Source organism: Gallinula chloropus (assembly GCF_964237585.1).
Source record: "Gallinula chloropus genome assembly, chromosome: 3".
Classification (NCBI taxonomy): domain Eukaryota; kingdom Metazoa; phylum Chordata; class Aves; order Gruiformes; family Rallidae; genus Gallinula; species Gallinula chloropus.
Window position 1 is genome coordinate 72,665,224 of NC_140087.1, and position 17,439 is coordinate 72,682,662.

The 17,439-nt window shown below is 41.5% G+C and overlaps 1 protein-coding gene across 1 annotated transcript; it reads right to left on the reverse strand.

Annotated features, from left to right (window-relative positions):
• Positions 1–413: 413 nt before the first annotated feature.
• On the reverse strand, positions 414–12,782 carry FBXO28 (F-box protein 28; the record flags this gene model as incomplete). The annotated part of the gene is made up of 5 exons (XM_084262024.1): positions 414–1,098; positions 2,880–3,075; positions 5,553–5,691; positions 6,654–6,763; positions 12,570–12,782. 5 exons carry the CDS (start codon positions 12,780–12,782, stop codon positions 704–706), a joined length of 1,053 nt encoding a protein of 350 aa, XP_084118150.1. The 3' UTR covers positions 414–703.
• Positions 12,783–17,439: the final 4,657 nt, after the last annotated feature.

The following is a 17,439-nucleotide window of genomic DNA, read 5'->3' on the forward strand; positions in this document are numbered from 1 at the left end:
TCTCTGTGTGCTCTCTCCCAGGCTTAAGAACAGTTTCAGGCAAGTGCTTTTAGCAGGCGAAGCTGTACATGCATCTATCCATGCAAATGTAGCATATGGCTCCCAAAACCTTGGCCCAGGGTGTGTGCATGTGAAGACTGGATAGAAGGCCCTTCCTTGTAAGTTTACAAAAATATATAGCCAATACGGTTGCTTAAGAAGTCAGTTTTACTCATTTCAGAGCTCCCCAAAAAGTATTAACTACTCTTCAGACATTCCAGACAAGGTCACTTGTAACAAAAAAGGTCAGTTTCTCTAAAACAAGATTTTAAAAGTGGATCTTCCCTTCAAGTGAACAGGACATCTGTTTTTACGCTTAACTCTTTAATCAGTTAAGACTGAATTTATTTAAGATTTTATGTGAACATATGCATAAACACAAATAAGTTTAAACACAACTGCACAGAAAAAAAAAAGATTAACCCTTCAAAACATAACAGAGCAGGTCTGGTTAGTATGTATCTATTGCAAATCTTAAAGATTCTGTGCATTAGGCCCACCCATACAGAAAGCAGGGGAAAAGTCTCAACGAAAGAAAATTACTGTTCAAGTCTAAGTGGTGTTTTGAAGAGCCAGCAGCCTAAGTGACACCATGAAGCTAGTCACAGTATCCAAACAAGCAGACCTGCTTGGGCTACTAAAGCAGTGTATACTCCTGAAGGTGTTATTTTCTGCTTCGAAGGCGTTTAGATTTCCTAGGACAGTCTGTGGGTTCAACCGGCTTCCCCCGTTTTCTAGGGGACTGTTCATTTGAGCCAGAACCTGAAGCATTTCCTACTGTGCTCTCCATCACCTCTCGCAGCTTGCGTTCGAGCTCAGCCAGCCGGGCGTTCTGTTCGCCTATGATCTGGGCTTGCTCTAGCAGTTTCTGTTCTTGATCCTGGAGCTGCTTCTGCTGCTCTTGGGCTTTGAGGCGAAACTCCGACATCTCCCGCTTCAGCGCTGTCAAGCCTGTGCTATTCGCCTTTACTTGCTGCTGGAGTTTGGTGACTTCCTGCCTCGAAGGGTTCTGCTTGGAGAACAGCTGCATTGTTGACAGCGTGGTAGAAGGCCCTGGAACTTCAGAGAAAACCATGATTAATCCTCCACGGCTTTAAGAGAAGGGTAAAAACTGCATCCTGGGTTTCATATTTTGCCTACCCCTACTCCCCAAAAAGGAACCTGAGTACTGCTTGCAAGTTATGTGAACATGTCACCAGATTTGCAGTCACTTAAGTGTCTAACAAGAGGATATGGTATCTCAGAGCACAACTAGTTCATTTTGAAATACCTAGATTTTCATTAGTCTGGAAATTAGCTCATGATTCATCTTTTGTATATAAGCCCCCCTCCTTTTGCTGTATCAAAAATTACATAGAGATATTATGTTGCCATCTAGACTTAGTGTCACAGATGTTAAGACAAAAGCCTACAATATGTCTGTAAGTTACTTATTACAGAATAGGTATATTAAATAAACATATTTCAACAGAGCAGTAAAATTCTGCTGTCTTAGTTACAGACAGCTGAAGTTCTAAATTTTTGCTGTTTGGGGCTTAACAAGATATTTCGGTTTAACTTACTCTTTAGAAGAAAGGAATATATTTTCCATGCTTCTTTAGAACCACTCTTCCTAAGTACTAAAACCATACTGGAATCTGAGCTTGATTTGGTTGATTTTAATAAAGTTCCTGCAAATTAAGGAGACTAACAGCTAATGTTTAATTTCTTTCACGATTTTCTATCATAAAATACGTCTATATTTTTTTCTATCATTTTACTCTCCCAGCAATGCTGTGCAAGTTAAGATGCATCTTTTAAGTGCTACAAAGAACAGTCATCTTCCTCCTCTTTTTTCCTTGAAGATGCCATTATAGCTACAGTTCTGTGACAGTAAAGGTTTGCTGTGAGATGAGTTATGCTCCTCCCTCAAGATCAGCGTTTTTATGCCACAAAGCCTTGGCCTTGAAAAAACAACTGATACCAATCATGATTTTGGGCAATACTTCGTCAACTGAGAAACTCAATGGAACTGAGGTATAACTAACAGGATATAATTAAGATGTGGTATACACACTTATAGCTAAAAGGATGGACAGGACACACCAGAAACAACAAGCAGCTCCTGCAGCTAGGCCCATTGTTTTTGCTTAAAATGTAATTTAAAAAAATTAATTTCTTAATTAATAAATTTCTTTCAGATAGTTAATTTCACAGTTCCTAAGAAGCATGAAGGTGTCAGCACAGGGAAAACACTACAGTTCTTCTAACCATTTGCTTTTGGCCACTACACAAGGCAACTACCTTAGACTTTGGTTCACAGTTGTTCTGAAAAGTCTGACAGAGTATACAAAGGATCAGTTTTGGTTTTTGATAGAGTGTTAGTTGCCTTTTCACTAATTATTTATAAGCATCTTTCTTGTTAGTGTACACCTTAATGCCCCCAGAAAGTAAAAAAGCACATACAAGTACATTCTAGTTCTATGCACTACAACAGTTTAGGCCAATTCATTTGCTGATCGTCCTAAAAATAAAAGGCATCAAGTTGCCATCTCATGTGCCAAATTTCAACCAAGTGCAATGATAAAGTCTCATTCACTGGTGGCACAAAAGCATTTGTTTAATGAATACACACTATGCATAATTCTAACATGCATTCAAGTGACTGTTCTTTTGGTAGTACAAAGGCTCCTTAAATTCAAAGCAAATGAATTTCAGTTAGCATTCTTAAAGAGACAAGTATCATCAATATTTCAGTGATAAAGCTTGCATTTCAGGGAGGGAGCTCTAAAAAAGACACAGTGCTGTGAATTTTTTACAGAATAACTAAATAAAACTTAACTATACGTTGGATTTAATACCTGGGGCAGTTCCTATCAGACGTCCCGATACATCTGACCCAGGCATCTTTCTTTTCAGTATTGGAACAATCTTCTCATCAAAATATTCCATAGCCATGGAGGAAATGTCCCTTAGTTCTTGAAGAACTTCATGAGCTCTCTGAGGAGCTCTTGTAGAGTTTACATACCTTAGCACACGATAAATTTCATCTATTACCTAAAACATTTAAGAAGAATTAGGATTTTCTGATAGTGGAAAGATTATTTCAGATCATTCTAGAAGTTCTGGCAAATTCAGGGGGTTTTACTACATACCTATTGCATACCACTGTGTGCTTTAGTCCTAGATCAGCATTTTGAAACAAAGTGCCCTTCATGATATATCAGAGAAGCTACTCTGATGATCTATCACAAAAACTCATGAAATAATGCTCGTTGTGTGAAATTGCTTTACTGCATCCATACATGAGCTTTAGGTTTTATGCTCTGCTGAGTGTATATGATATTAATTTCTTTTTTGAAAACCTGGAGCAAGATACTCTAAGCCACAGTGCAGAGCAGTCCCTCCTGCAGCCAGTTATGAGGCATACGAAACACGTGAATGGAGCAGCAGCAGTTATGCTTATGTCAGTCTGAAGAGCTGTAAATATTTACTTGAGTCCACCTGCATACACCCAAAATATCAAAAATTCAGATCAAGTCCAAAATAGGTTCTCTGTTGGTAGTGGATTGATGATAAATTAATCTAAGCATCCTCTTAACAGGTCTGACAAACAAGCTCTTGGTTAGGAGAGATACAGAGAGATGAAAGAGGTCTTGCTAATCTATGAATTACAGTCTGAGGCAAGTGGTGATAGGCACGCTGGTCTCTTATTACCAAAACCACTGACACAGGTATTTTGCACAGGATTATGAATGGTTGAAGAGTCTCATGAAGAGCACAGATCGTAAGGACTTAGAAATGTAAGGAAGACAACACAATTGTATCTTATGTTTTCATAAACGAAGCTTAGCTAAAACATTGCAAAAGCTAGACAAGACTAAGGAGTCTCATCATGCAACAAGCTTACAAAAGAATTCTCCAATTTTACCCACATCATATCCTGTTAGCAACAACATCCTCAAAGCATTCCCCTGCCATCCTCAGTAGAAAATCCTGTAGCAGCGCCAGGAATCCTCACACAGCATGCCAAGCCTCAAATCAGGATTTATGTACTCTAACACAAATTAACTTCCTGATAACTCTGTGGCAGCTCCACTCAAAAGGAATTTCCTGAGAGGAGCAGGCTAGGGGAGGCAGGAGATCATAGAGCTTTTAATCTGCCCAACCAAGATAAGGTTTTCTGGTGAATTGTTAACTGTGCTGCGTGCACAGCAGCATCAGCAAGCTCACACACCAACTCAGTAATTTAAAAAAAACCCAAACTACCAAAAAAACCCACCAAACTTTTTTGCAGTTCTATCTGACTACAATCAAGGTCCTTAGGACTCAGTGCCCACAAGGAAAACGGCTGGCAAGCTCATCTGCACAGCTCTTGCACACCTCAGGTCTAGACTGCGTTATTGCCTTTCCACTTATTGTTCAGAACAGGAATGCAATGTTTCTTTTGTGTATTCTATTTACTGTGTTGAGTATCCAGGACTTAAGTTTACTTGGCTTTATCTTTTTTATATATACACTGGGTATTTTAAAAAAAGTAAAGTTAATCAGGCAAAAAACTGTAATAATTTGCAAATTAAATATCAAATCAACAAGAGTATACAGAAATCAAGTTACCTCTTAAAGACAAAACTACATTTCATGCCAGCAGCACTACCCTACTGTAGTAAATGCAGAAATGCCTGCTACACCTCCCCTGAATCCAAGAACCAATTTTGCCATTCATCCCAGTGCAATTCAGATGCATGCCCATGGAAAACTAATACCAGAACATCCAAAGCTCACATGGAAAGATCAATGTGCATCAGACTAATGTTCACTGATCTTGTTTCAATTTGGACCTCTATCAGTCTTCCTCAGATCATGATTTTGTTCATTCCCCTGTGCACTTCACAGCCACATTTAACTGCAGCATCTCTGATTTACATCTGGCTTGCATAATTTATATTTTATGTTGGGGCACTATTCTGAAACACTGGAACTGTTCAGTAGAATTAATGTTTAACACACTATGTATATTGAAAAATAATTCCACCTACTGTAAAAAGTACCCCATCCACTGTAATGCTGAACAGGGCTTTCACATACTAAATATCTTAATTAATCTCAAATACCCTTAAGAAAGGTACCTAAAGTCTTCCCAAATGACTTGAGTGCTTAGTGTTACACATAGTCCAAATTACTACATCTTCTGACAACCTGACCTCTAGCTGTTTTTTTTTTTTACAGTTAATATTCAGAATGAAACCCTGCATATAGTCTTTCTTGTGAAAGGCTGTATAGGATGTATGTGTCACCAGCCAAACATCAGAATTAAGAGAAAATTGATATAAAATTTAAAATAACAAATATCTAGATACTGTATGGCTCATTCATTTCACACTGCCTGATGTAGCAGAGCGGTATGTGTGTCTGCAAGTATCTGAAAGTTTCAGCCTATATGCACACATTATATAAGTATGTCCCAGGTTAAGTTGCACAATCATGATTTTTAGACAGAGATATATATTCACATAATACAGTCTGCATTTTACCTTTCCAGGTATGAAGCAACAGAGATTGGAATCCACATACTTCATGAAAGTCATATTTAACAGAGAAAGTCTCGTTTCTACAGCAGCAAGGATGTCTGCATGACGAGCTAATGAATGGTTTCTTCTTTCAGACTCCCGTCTAGAAGACAGACCATTAATGACACAGATTTAACAGTGAGTCAAAGGCAAACTCTAACAGTCCCTCAAGTTAATTTCACCCTGAAGAATCCCCTGAGACTTGAAAACATAACCAGCAATATTAGTTTTGTCTTTATAGAAAGGAACTGAGACAACCAGCTAGCAATAGCATACGACACTGACAAAATTTGCTCCCTAATTACTTACTACATCTTCTGTGATCCATAAAAATCTATAGGTAATTTAGGGTTATTTAAAAACAAGCTTTCAGTATTAACTAGCAGTAGTCACTGAGTCATGTGACTATTTTTATCCCCCCATATTCCTGCAATTAGTACTTCAATGCAACTGAAATAAAATTTAATATATTTGTGCTTGCTATAAAGATTAGGCTGAGATATAAGCTCCTTTGACAAGGTCTCTCTACAATAAGTGGCATTTAGTTTCTTCACTGCCTGGGAAATCTGATAGGTCACAGCAGCAGCTGCACTTAGTCACTGCGAAGAGGAGAAAAGACCTTGCTAAAGTGAGAAAGTAGCTCCCAGTAATACTCACATGTCAAACCCTCCTCCCTTTCTCCTGGCACTGGAAAGCCCTGCTTTTTATTTAAGCAATTGTAGATAAATCATCAGTGAAGGGAGTGGGTCTTGAAAAGGAATGGTATTTATTCATTCCTAGCAGTCCTTGCTTGATTTGCCAGAAGTTAGTACAGGACCTGCTCTTCTCTGTTTAAATTACAGGTGACACCTTCCAACATTCCAGTTCCTTGTATACAAACACTACTATCTTGTAATTTGATCTTAGGCTCAAGATGCTTTTAGAACAAAATGGAAGTTAAAACAATCATGATTAAAATTTTCAAGATATGTCAGTTGAATTCACTAGCAACAATTTCCTTTTCAATATTCTGCTTAAAACACTCTGGCACATTTAAGGGGAACTACAGTTTTAATAGGTACATACCTTGGAAGCTGAGCTTTAACTTGCTTTTGACACAAATTGTGGTATCTTTCCACTTTCAGAAATCCCTGATTTAACATCCGTTGGCAAACCAAGTCCATTCGCTTGCAAACCTGTATTTAAATACAAAGTTATGTCTCAATTAAGGCCACAAGTAATTTTTACTATTATCTTATCCATACTTGCTGGGTAATAAAGGGTTATCTTATCAGCTTTTGGTCCATTCCAATAAGCAGAAATTGCAGTTGAGCTTAGGGCATCACCACCTCTGACAATCGTCATGATACTCCAAAAAGGAGTTGCTGTGTTCCACACAGGTCACAAATTAATCTATTAATATTGCTTAATGAGACAGCAGACTGAATTCTACCCATGTATAAACAGACACTATTTCCTCTGATTTTAATGGGAGTTGCAAATGCCTGTGCCTGGCTTATAACTTGGCTTCCAGAGTGAGTCAGGTAGATCACGTTCACATTTTTTTTAGTCTTAAATAAGCCTTAAAAAAAAATAAATCCATGATGGTTTTCCTTCAGCATGTAAGGCTTAAGATTTTGAAGTTGGAATCTGTTTAACAGATTCCTTTATCTGCAACGTTGGATAGCAATAGCATCACTTAATTCACAGATTTAGGGAGAAAGGACATTAATAGCTGCAGAAGACAAACAGCTACACTGAAACCTTCACAAAGTAACCAGTTACAAGACAAAACAAATTCATACCAAAGTTTAAACAAGCTGCAATTCAGTTCTAGAGGTACAAGAGCTTAGTGAACCAACTGCCCTTTGAAATTGTTATTTGTAGTACTAAAGTGCATAACTCCCAGTGACCCCACTTTGCAATGGATTATCTTTGCTTTTTTCCAGTTAACACTCCTTCCCCTCCCCCCATACAAGGCTTATTTCATACCTTTGAAGTCTGCATAGTTTATACCTTGAGGAAGATTCCTGCTTCTCCTACAAAAGCCTGCAACTATTTTCTGCTTATATAGAAGGCACTAAAATTCTGCTCTTTCAAAGTCTTCCTCCAGCCACAGCTAATTTAAGTTCCGTTAGAACTAACCATCTTCAAATCAATCTGTTATTAGCAGTCCATTAAGTAACTGCTGTTGATCTGTTTGTGCTCCTTTGTATTAGATCTCCCTCGCTAACAGTCAAAGGAGAATGATCAGACAGGCTAGCTACAGGGGTATAGTCTCAGTACACTCCTTCCCCACATTCACTATCATCAGCTAAATAATTTCTCGTGTATGAAAAAAAACCGCTGGCCCTTCGACTACAGGAAGGGGGAAATTGGCACATTTCTTCTGAGCCATGAGGTGCATTAGGGATGCCTAGGTCTGATACCATTTTTCAGTATGAGACTTAACAGCTGACTCACAGTTCTAGTGCTACCAAACCCCTGGAAGAAGAACTAGTAACTGCACAGGGCTTTGTCACCCATGCAATTATTCAGCACAACACAAAAACACTCCCAGACGCACTATGAGCTACAAATGCAGAGGAAACACAAAAAGAGTGATTTTAGTTAATGGTGTACTGACACCTGGTGGCAGCAAGGACCTTTCAGCGCCTAGAAGTCTTCACACATCCCCGAGAGTAGGTCTCAATGGGTACACGAGATTTCTTAAACACTGGATTTTTTTAATCTTACCCATTTGCTTACACTACTCAGCATGAAGAATTATTTGCTCCAATTTCTGAACATTACCCTGTATTCGTGTCAATAATAATTCTGGAACCCAAGCACTGAACAGGTAACAGGTACCACCAGAAACCAAAAGTGTTTGTCCTCGGGTTATTTACTAATCACCTCTTAATTCTCAGCTGGTTCCCAGTGCCAACATCTAAACCTGTATTGATAGGCACAATATACCTCTTCGAGACTTCACAATCAGCAGTCATATAGAAAGTAGCATCATTACCCTTTTAAGCGTTCATATTAGTGCAAGAAAGTTTGATACTAGCTATTTAATGGACAATAAGAAAGTAAAGTTCAATTCACTTACATTTGCTTTTGCCATTTTTTAGTAATTATTTTCTTATTCTAACCATCAAGGCAAGAGAGAGGGTTTCCCCAAATGCCAAGTCCAACCAGATACCATATCCCAATTTCAAAGTTATAAAGTTATCCCAAGTGCACGTGAAAAGCAGAATGCAGACTTACATGCAGAGACTTCTATGAAACAACTAATTTCCCACTTCATTTGTAAACAAACTAGACTGAGACAATCTACATGACTACCAGCTTCCCTTTCCACAGGCGTGCCTTATGCCTGCCAAGCTTCACTAACAGATAGCCAATATCAAAACAGAGATAAAAATATCCTAGAGCATTAGATTCAATATACATTCATTTTCTTGGAGGCTACACAGATGCCATGTTTCATAATGCCTTTCTAGGGTAAAGTGACAAAACACTGATGGCTTCAGCAAGCAGCTTTAAAATAGAAATGCCTATAAATACTGATTTACTGAAACTGTGGGAAGATTAAAGCTGTGCTGTCCAAAGGCTATCAGGCCATATTTGTGCTGTGCAGAAAGTAAGCACAAGTTTGCTGCAGACTCTTTAAGACACATCTGACAAGCGTCAGAATCCAAGATAACCTTCTCCTCAAAGCATTAATGGAAGAAGGCTGTGCATTGTCTTTAGTCACACTTGCTGTAGCAATAGCCTGAATGATTTCCAAGCGCGTTTCCAAGCTCAGTCATGTGAGTGAAAAGAAACCGAAATACAAGAATTTCATTATTATCCCACACAGATAAAAAAATCCAAAGCTTCTGTAAGTCATTAAAAAAACCCCACAGCCTTCAGAAGCTGGAAGACAGTTAGCTTCCACATCAGCATTCATACTAGGCTGCAGCTTGTCCAGATTCTTACAGCTTCAGACATAATACCTTCTGGGTTTTCTGTGTTTGTCTTATGATGACAAATCAGAGGAACTAGATGAAGTAAATACTGAAAAGGGCTGACAAAAATGCTGCTGCTTTTCCTCCAATTTACTGTATCTGAGCAAAAGTTTGAGAACCCAAATTCTGCACTGAGGCATCATTTCAGAGTACAGTGCATTCTGAATACATTTTGGTTAGTCTCCATTACTTTAGATCTACTTCTGTGCTTAACCAGTATGTGCTTCATTTAAACTTTGCAACATAACAACACTAGGAATAGCAGAAAGCTTAAAGCTCAGGAAAGCAAGTGCTTCCTTGCACAATGAGGGGTGCATGGTCTTGCCTTGCCTAATGGCAATCTTCCTAAGCAGGGAGCATTCTTTAACTGACACTTCAGTAGCAGAAAAAGACAGAGCATAATTTAAAGCTTAAGATCCCTATCTCTATTTTAATCTGAAATCTTGCTGATGTTTTATGTCCTCCCACCCAGATAACTCTGTATCCTTTGTCTTCTTGTACACATCCCCACTCCACCACTAGTACAGCTAAAGGTTTGGTGGGTTTTTTTAGGTGGTTTGGTTTCAGGGTTTTTTTGATCGGTGAGCTAAGGTGATCCAGAGATGAGACATCTATTTCCTTCAATACTGGGATTCAGAGAATGCAACATGATCAGTTCAGGGAACCCACATTTTGTGTCTACTAATGCATAATCAAACCTCATTTATGCAAACTTATGTCCTGGATCATGTCTTCCTTTCTACCTACCTCAAGATCCTTTGTGTCATGGAATGCCGCTTCCTAGGGGGTTAATGAGGCTGCTTTGGGGCACATTTTAAAATATGCATTATTTAATCCCTGTCAGTCAGTGAACATGGCCCTGCAATGTATCATTAGCAGAATACTACTCTTTATAAGATATATCCATTCATTTTTGATAAACAGCTCAAGTTAGTTCTCAGAGAAGAATAATTTACTGTTTGTGCAAGACAAATCTTAAAGCAGGAATATACAAGTGGTCCTGAGGCAACCTGCAGCCTTTTAAAATCTGAAAGTGATAAAGTTCCATTACAAATGTATGCCTAGGCATTTTTATTTTAAAAGGTTACTTTAGTTCTCCACCAACAGCATCTGGAATTATGTAAAACACCCAGTCTCTGCCTCTGTTTATAGCCCTCAGTGAACTGCCAAAAGAGTTCTTTTAAGGTCCAAACCACCATCCAAAAGACCTAGCTGATCAAGCCTACGTGATAATGAGCTATGCTTTTGACTAGGTCAAAAAAAGAGCTTTGATTCTTTACATTAGAGCTGGTTAACAAAGACAAGTGTACTTTCTACTCAGAACAATGCTATAATGCCTCCTGATGTGCTTAAGGGAACAGTAAGACATTTGATAGAGATTAAGTTTCTTGGCTGTCACTGACTCAAAAATTAAAAATAGGGAAAGACCAACGGAACAGTTTCCTTCATTTTATATCTAATATTGTTGCATGTGTGTGTCAAAGCTGAAATTTATGCTGTCTGGTTTGCATAGTTCTGAAACTTCTAGAAAACTAGGCTATCTTCTTCCAGGAAAAGAAACTTGTAGGTGCTACCTGAGAGCATAAAACTGTTACATTTTACTTCTTAAGCAGCATGGAAAGTCACACAGCTGGTTTAGTCCTTAGACCACCATCTCTCCTATTCTGAGCTTCATTGATGATAAAACATTGCTTGTAAACATTAAGCTCCAGACAGAAGCAGCCTTCTATTGACTAGTGATAGCTTCCATTTATAAAATGTAATGGGAAAGATGCAGCGAAGGGCTGTGTCTAGCACTGCAATACAGACCATGCAACACAGAGTACCCAAACAGTAAACAGACTTATTTTCCCTTTGTTCAAACTCTTAAGTACTCAGAAGCAGAGGCTGCCACCCAAAAAGGCAGTACTACATCTTTCACAGATCCACAACTTGTTCTCACAGAAGCAGCAGTCTTTAGTGGACTGACAGCTTTCTATAAATATTTAGATACTGGTGTACTTGGTGCAGCATGAATGAAAAGGTTTTTTTTTTTTTTCTTCTGGTTTAATGTTACAGTCAGCATGCAACACCTCAGGTTGCTGGTCCAGCAGGACACATGCAGTCTAATTTTCTGCAGAAATACACTTGTAATATTATCCAGCTTAGGTTAATAGAGTTCTTAAAATAGAACAGCAAGGGAAATTCATGCATAGCTTACGTAACCGGTGTACTTGCATGTACTGTATTGTTTCTATTTGCAACCTTAGAAGATTCAGTGACATCACTGCTTATGTCATAGCGTACACCAGGCTCCTCATGCAGGCAGTTACCGATCTCACTGATACCCATGGCTTTCTTTTTGCCATTCTAAAATTTGGAGGTAGATCTTTTATTACATCTACTACTACAGCTGGAAGAAGCCAGCAGCCTTTCAGGCAGACAAGGGCTTTCTTAACTCTCTTTATTCCCCACATGCCCACTTTATGCCCCACATTTATTCCTGGATAGAGCAGTGTCCTTGGAGCATCAGGCTCGCCATCCCCTACACTTGCGGACTTAAGCTCTAAGTAAAAATAAACACACGCCCGAGACACAATAGACTGGCACCCCCGCCCCCCAAAGCGGTCACTAGGAGACTAGTCACAAAAAAAAGCAGCCACAGCAGCCCGCTAATTCCTTACAGGGGACAAACGAAATGAAAGAAGTAAGAGATGGTAAAAGACCCTTAGGAATGCGCGTACAGAGGACCAGACCCACATACCCGCACCCGATGCTCGGGGGCTGCTGGAGAGAAGGGAGAAAGCCCCACCCCATCCCGCCCCTTCCCCGGCTAGAGCAGCAGCCCGGCGGGGGGCGGCGGGGCCGCCGCCACCTCCCCATCTCTTCTCGGCGCTGCGCCCGCCCCGGGGCCGGAGGCGCCCGGCCAGCGAGGTGTATTCCCCCAGCGGGCCCGGGTCCCGACCGCAGCGGAGCTCCCCGCTCGCTCTCTCGCCCACCCCCCAGCATCCCCCTCCTCTCCGGCCCCTACCAGGCGGAGCTGGCTCGTCTCATCGTAGGACAGGAAGCTGAGGATGTTCTCGATCGCTACGATGGGCAGCCCCATGAGCGTGTTGCTCTGAGGCGGCGGCTCCAAGGGCGCCAGAGCCTCGGGAGACTCCGAGACCGGGGGCGGGGAGAGCCGCGCCGAGCCCAGGGCGCCGCCTTCCCCGTCGGACAGGAGCCGCTCCTCCGACGCTGCCATCTTGAAGCCCGTCCTTCCTCTACTGAGAGACGGGAGTTAAGTCTTCCTCTGACGACACTTCCGCCCCCGATTGTACCGGACGGGGTTTCCCCGCCCCGCCCGGCCCGGCCGTTTGGGCGTGGCACTGCGCGGGTCGGGGGCCGTCTTACTGTCCTGCGGCGGCTTGGCCTGGGCAGCGCGGCCCCTTCGCCGCGGTCTGGCCTCAGGGGCACGTCCGCAGGCACGGAGGTTCCTGCGGTGGCGAGGCTGAGTGGCCGCTGCCAGACTGCGTCCCGTCTGCTGGCGGGCCCCGAGGTGTGGAGGAGGCAGCTCGATCTCTCTCCCTCCCCAGGTGCTGCTGAGCACCCCACCGGGGGCAGATTTTAAACTTAGTAAAGAAATAAATCTTCACTGCCGTAACCAAAGCATGAGACTGGCTGTCAGCAAACACAGTGGGGCATGGAAGCACTAGCTGGGTTCCATAAGTGTGCCTGGGCACATGGAGACGTGTTGCCATGCACTGGGCTCAGTTCTTAGGTGAGGTACAGGAGCTACAGCGACAGGCTGGCTCAGGGAAATGACACCCGGAGTTGCCTACACCAGCAGTCTGACCTTGCCCAAGGTTCTGCACAATGGGCTTCTGCACGTCAGTCTTAGGGGGGTTGTTGTGAAGCTACAGCTTTCTGCTTCCCACTGTAGAGATGCCAGAGTAGGCAGCCAAGGAGACTGGAGAAGCTCACAGAGACGTAGGCTATCCTGAGCTGGAAGAGATCTGTGAGGACCATCCAGTTATCCAGTCCTGCTCCTTCCTCCACAGAGAGCAACCTAAAAGTTACCTCCAAATGCTTCTTGAATGCCAACAGCCCATGAGCCTTTCCCTGGAGAGCCTGTTCCTGTGCCAGACCACCCTCTGTGAGGAGCTTTTCCCTGATGTCCAACTTGAACTTCTCTGAGGCAGCTTTACACAAACCCCTCGTGCCCTGTGGACACAGGAGTGGAGAGATTAGTGCCCCCCTCTTCATGCCCCTGCCTGAGGTAATTGTGTGAGAAGGATGGTTTAGTTACAGCGAGGCAGCTGTAGGATGGAAAAATACTTCTGTAGCTCTTAAGTGAGGCACAACTACGTGCTTCTTACAAATGTAATCCAGGCCTTTCTATGCTACAGATAGATGGGTGAGCAACCCCCCCAATTTGTGCCCAACCTGAGCCTTCCCTTCCTTAGCCAAGAGGGACAAGGGGAGCCCCAGCAGCTGGAGTGAACAGCGGGTGGGTATTCAGGTCTGCTGTCAGCCTTTCGGGGGGTCAGAGCCAGCTGGCAAACTCTATGGCTGCCTGCAAACTACTGCTTGGAGCCAAACATTGTTGATGAGGCGAAATGCCTCAGATAAAACAAACTCTGCTCTTTTAATTGCCTTTAATCCTTTATATTAGTAAACTTTCTTGGATGTAATAGCCAGGGCAGCAAAAGGATAGCACCATAGGCTATTTCTAGAACATTCCCTGGTACTTCTGAGTGTTGCTATGGGCACTTACATTGTGACTTCACAACCATTTTAGCCCAACAGAACACAGCCACTGAAAAGTATGGTGCGAGTCTCCTCTCTGCCTTCAGCTGCTGTCACTGCTTTTTTTCACATTAGTTGTGTTGAGTGTGTGTGCTTGGCTAGGGTAACTGGTGCTGCTGAAGAGTGATTAGATGAAGAAAACATGTAGATGCACACCAGAAGTGCCAGTAACAAAGTGCATGGGAAAAAGCTGTGTTTGGGGAGAATGGGACCGCTGGTTGCAGTACCTGCACTGTGGTAGTACACCTTAAAATAGTACATTAGCTGCCAGCAGCACCCCTGTACCTTTTTTTCAGCCATGCTTCTTCTCTTTGAAGGTTTATCTTAACCCCTTTATTTTATGTGTAACTTCCCCCTTTCCCTGGAAACCCATATGCAACCTCTTTCTTGAAAGAAAAAAAATTGCAACTTCAAAAAAAAAAAAAGAATTTGGGAGCCAAGGAAATGCAAGGATAAGCTTTTCTGCATGTCATCCTAATGGCACTCCAAAAATGTGCGTTGAAATTAATATTTCCTTTTTGGGCGCAGAACACACTGTGCCTTGTACGGATTTGGAAGTGTTTTGGTCCCCCTTCCCCTCAGTTCATCAATGCTGCTGTAAAACGATCTGGCTATCTTGGAACAAGGGTTTTATTCTTCTCCATGATTTTATGACCCGGTCTCCTTTCACATGCACGCTCGGCATTTCAAAACACACTCAGGAGAATTCTTTATAAACTTGTGACTTGGCACGTGACGTTTGGGCTGGCAGTCCATTAATGCTTTAAAAGCAAGTGGGTTTTTTTCATGCTGCCTAAGCATATATAATTTAAGGTAGCTTCAAGAACGCTTTTTTTTTGCCTTGTCATGTAATTTGAACAATCTGAGGTTTTAAGATATAGCTTTATGTTTAAGAAATACAAGTGTATGTTTTATATGTTTATTAATAAAATAATATATGAATAATGTTCATGATTTGTTTTATATTATTAACTACAAGTATATATTCATAGTTAATAAGCCTGCTTCAGTAAGTAAACTAATTCTGCTGCCTTCCAGGTTCTGATTCATATCCTTCTGCAATGAAGTGTCATTTCTCTGAGCATGCATTGCTTTGCATTAATTTGCAAAAACACAGACCACAAGCACTTTCACAAAATCCCTGTTGCAGGGTCTCTAGTGGCTTAACTTTTCAGTTACTGTGGGGTAGCGTGAAGCCAGATAAGTTGATAAGACTTCCTGAAGGGCATGAAATAAAGTCATGAAGAGTCTGTTATATGGTGAGTAACGTAAACATTTTGTTAGTATTTTACAGCTCACGCAGGATACATACCTCATATGCTCTGTTTCGCTCACTGTTCATTTAGATTTCTGCAATGCTTATAAGATTTTAAAAATCTTGAAATAGGCTTAGTTTTGATTATCACATGTTAGAGTGATACATGTAGTTGGACTGAATTTTTTTGGGAGCATCCAAAATGATTCACAAAGAAGATGATAGGGGAAATGTGTCGGTGTGCCCCTTTTAAGCAAAAAATTTCATAATTGTTTCATTTTGTGTGCATGTGTGTGAAATTTTAATACCTCTGTACTTTGGACTAGGAATATGAGGTTTAAAAGGAAGGTCACTTGGGCCTGGGATATTTGTTTTGCTTTCTTTGTGGCAATCTGCAAAATTTTTCATGTCATAAGTCTTTGTAAAATCTCATTACTAGTCTTAAAATTTGTCAGTGAAATTCTTAGAGCAGTTTCAGCCTCTCACAGCTTACTAAGACTGTGTATATATCATGTCCCAACTGAATGTGAGTGTGGTCTGTTGAGGACAGCAGGGACTCTCAAATTTTAGTGAAAGTATATAGAATATTTCGTTTGGGCTTTGTGTGGAGATGAGTAATGCCAAGAGGAGTGACAAAGAGGAATGAGCCTGACTCAAATACAAGAAAAGTTGTAAATATCAAATGTGAGAAAGGAAAAGAAAATCAAGGAAAGGGAGAAAGTGAGAATCACAGAATATCCTGAGTTGGAAGGGACCCATAAGGATCATCGAGTCCAACTCCTGGCTCCACACAGGGCCAGCCAACTCAGAGCATGGGACTGAGTGCATTGTCCAGATGCTTATTGAACTCAGTCAACCTGGGTGCTGTGACCACCTCCCTGGGGAGCCTGTTCCAGTACCCAACCACTCTCTCAGTAAAGAACCTCTTCCTAAGATCCAACCTAAACCTCCCCTGTTGCAGCTTCATGCCGTTCCCTTGGGTTCTGTCACTGGCCACCAAAGAGAGGAGATGGGCGCCTGCCCCTTTGCTCCCCGTCATCAGGAAGCCAAAAACCACGATGAGGTCTCCCTTCAGTCTCTGAGCTAACAAGCAGACCTTGGGGACTATAGGGATGGGGGGAAGAAATGTAGCAGCAGGAGCTGAAGATGAAGTAAGGTGTGTAACTAGGTCAAGAACTGCCATGTTAGTGAGGAATATAGGACCAAAGAGGAGCAATGTGCTCGAAAACTGAGGATAAGAACAGAAGTTGGGTGGGAGAAGAACAGATTTGTTTTATTAAGTTACTGTAATCAATAGAAAAATAGAAAATGCCTTTCCACATGGCACATTTTCTTCTCTGGGGGGGTAGCAGCTTGCTCACTTTATGGATATCAAGGGGTTTTTTAAGAGGTGTTAAATTTGAAAGAAGTCTGATATATTCGCACAGCCACATTTTCATTGAGGCTGCTGGACACTGAGGCAGAGCAAAGTCTAAGGCTGAATCTAATGCAGACATTTGGTGCGAGGCCAGATCCAGACAAAATATATAGCCTGGTTTTGCTTATAGAGCAGAGGAGTAACGTCTGGGCATATCTGGGACCCTGTCTTTTGAGCCAGAAGGAGAGACCTGGAAGCAAGCTGGGGGAGATCCACAGAGAGGCTGTGTTCTTGTCTCTAGCTTACTTAAAGGTCTTTCTTTGAGAGGCATTAAAAAAGAAAGGGGGGGGGGAGAGGGAGATCCATATTAAAATGTCCTTTTAAAATATTCTTAACAAATGTAGACAGGACTGTAAATTTGTGCAGATTCATGTTTTGCAGCTGACACTTTTGATTTATTAATAGGTAACTTAATATTTATTGTCTTGTGGAGTCATGTCT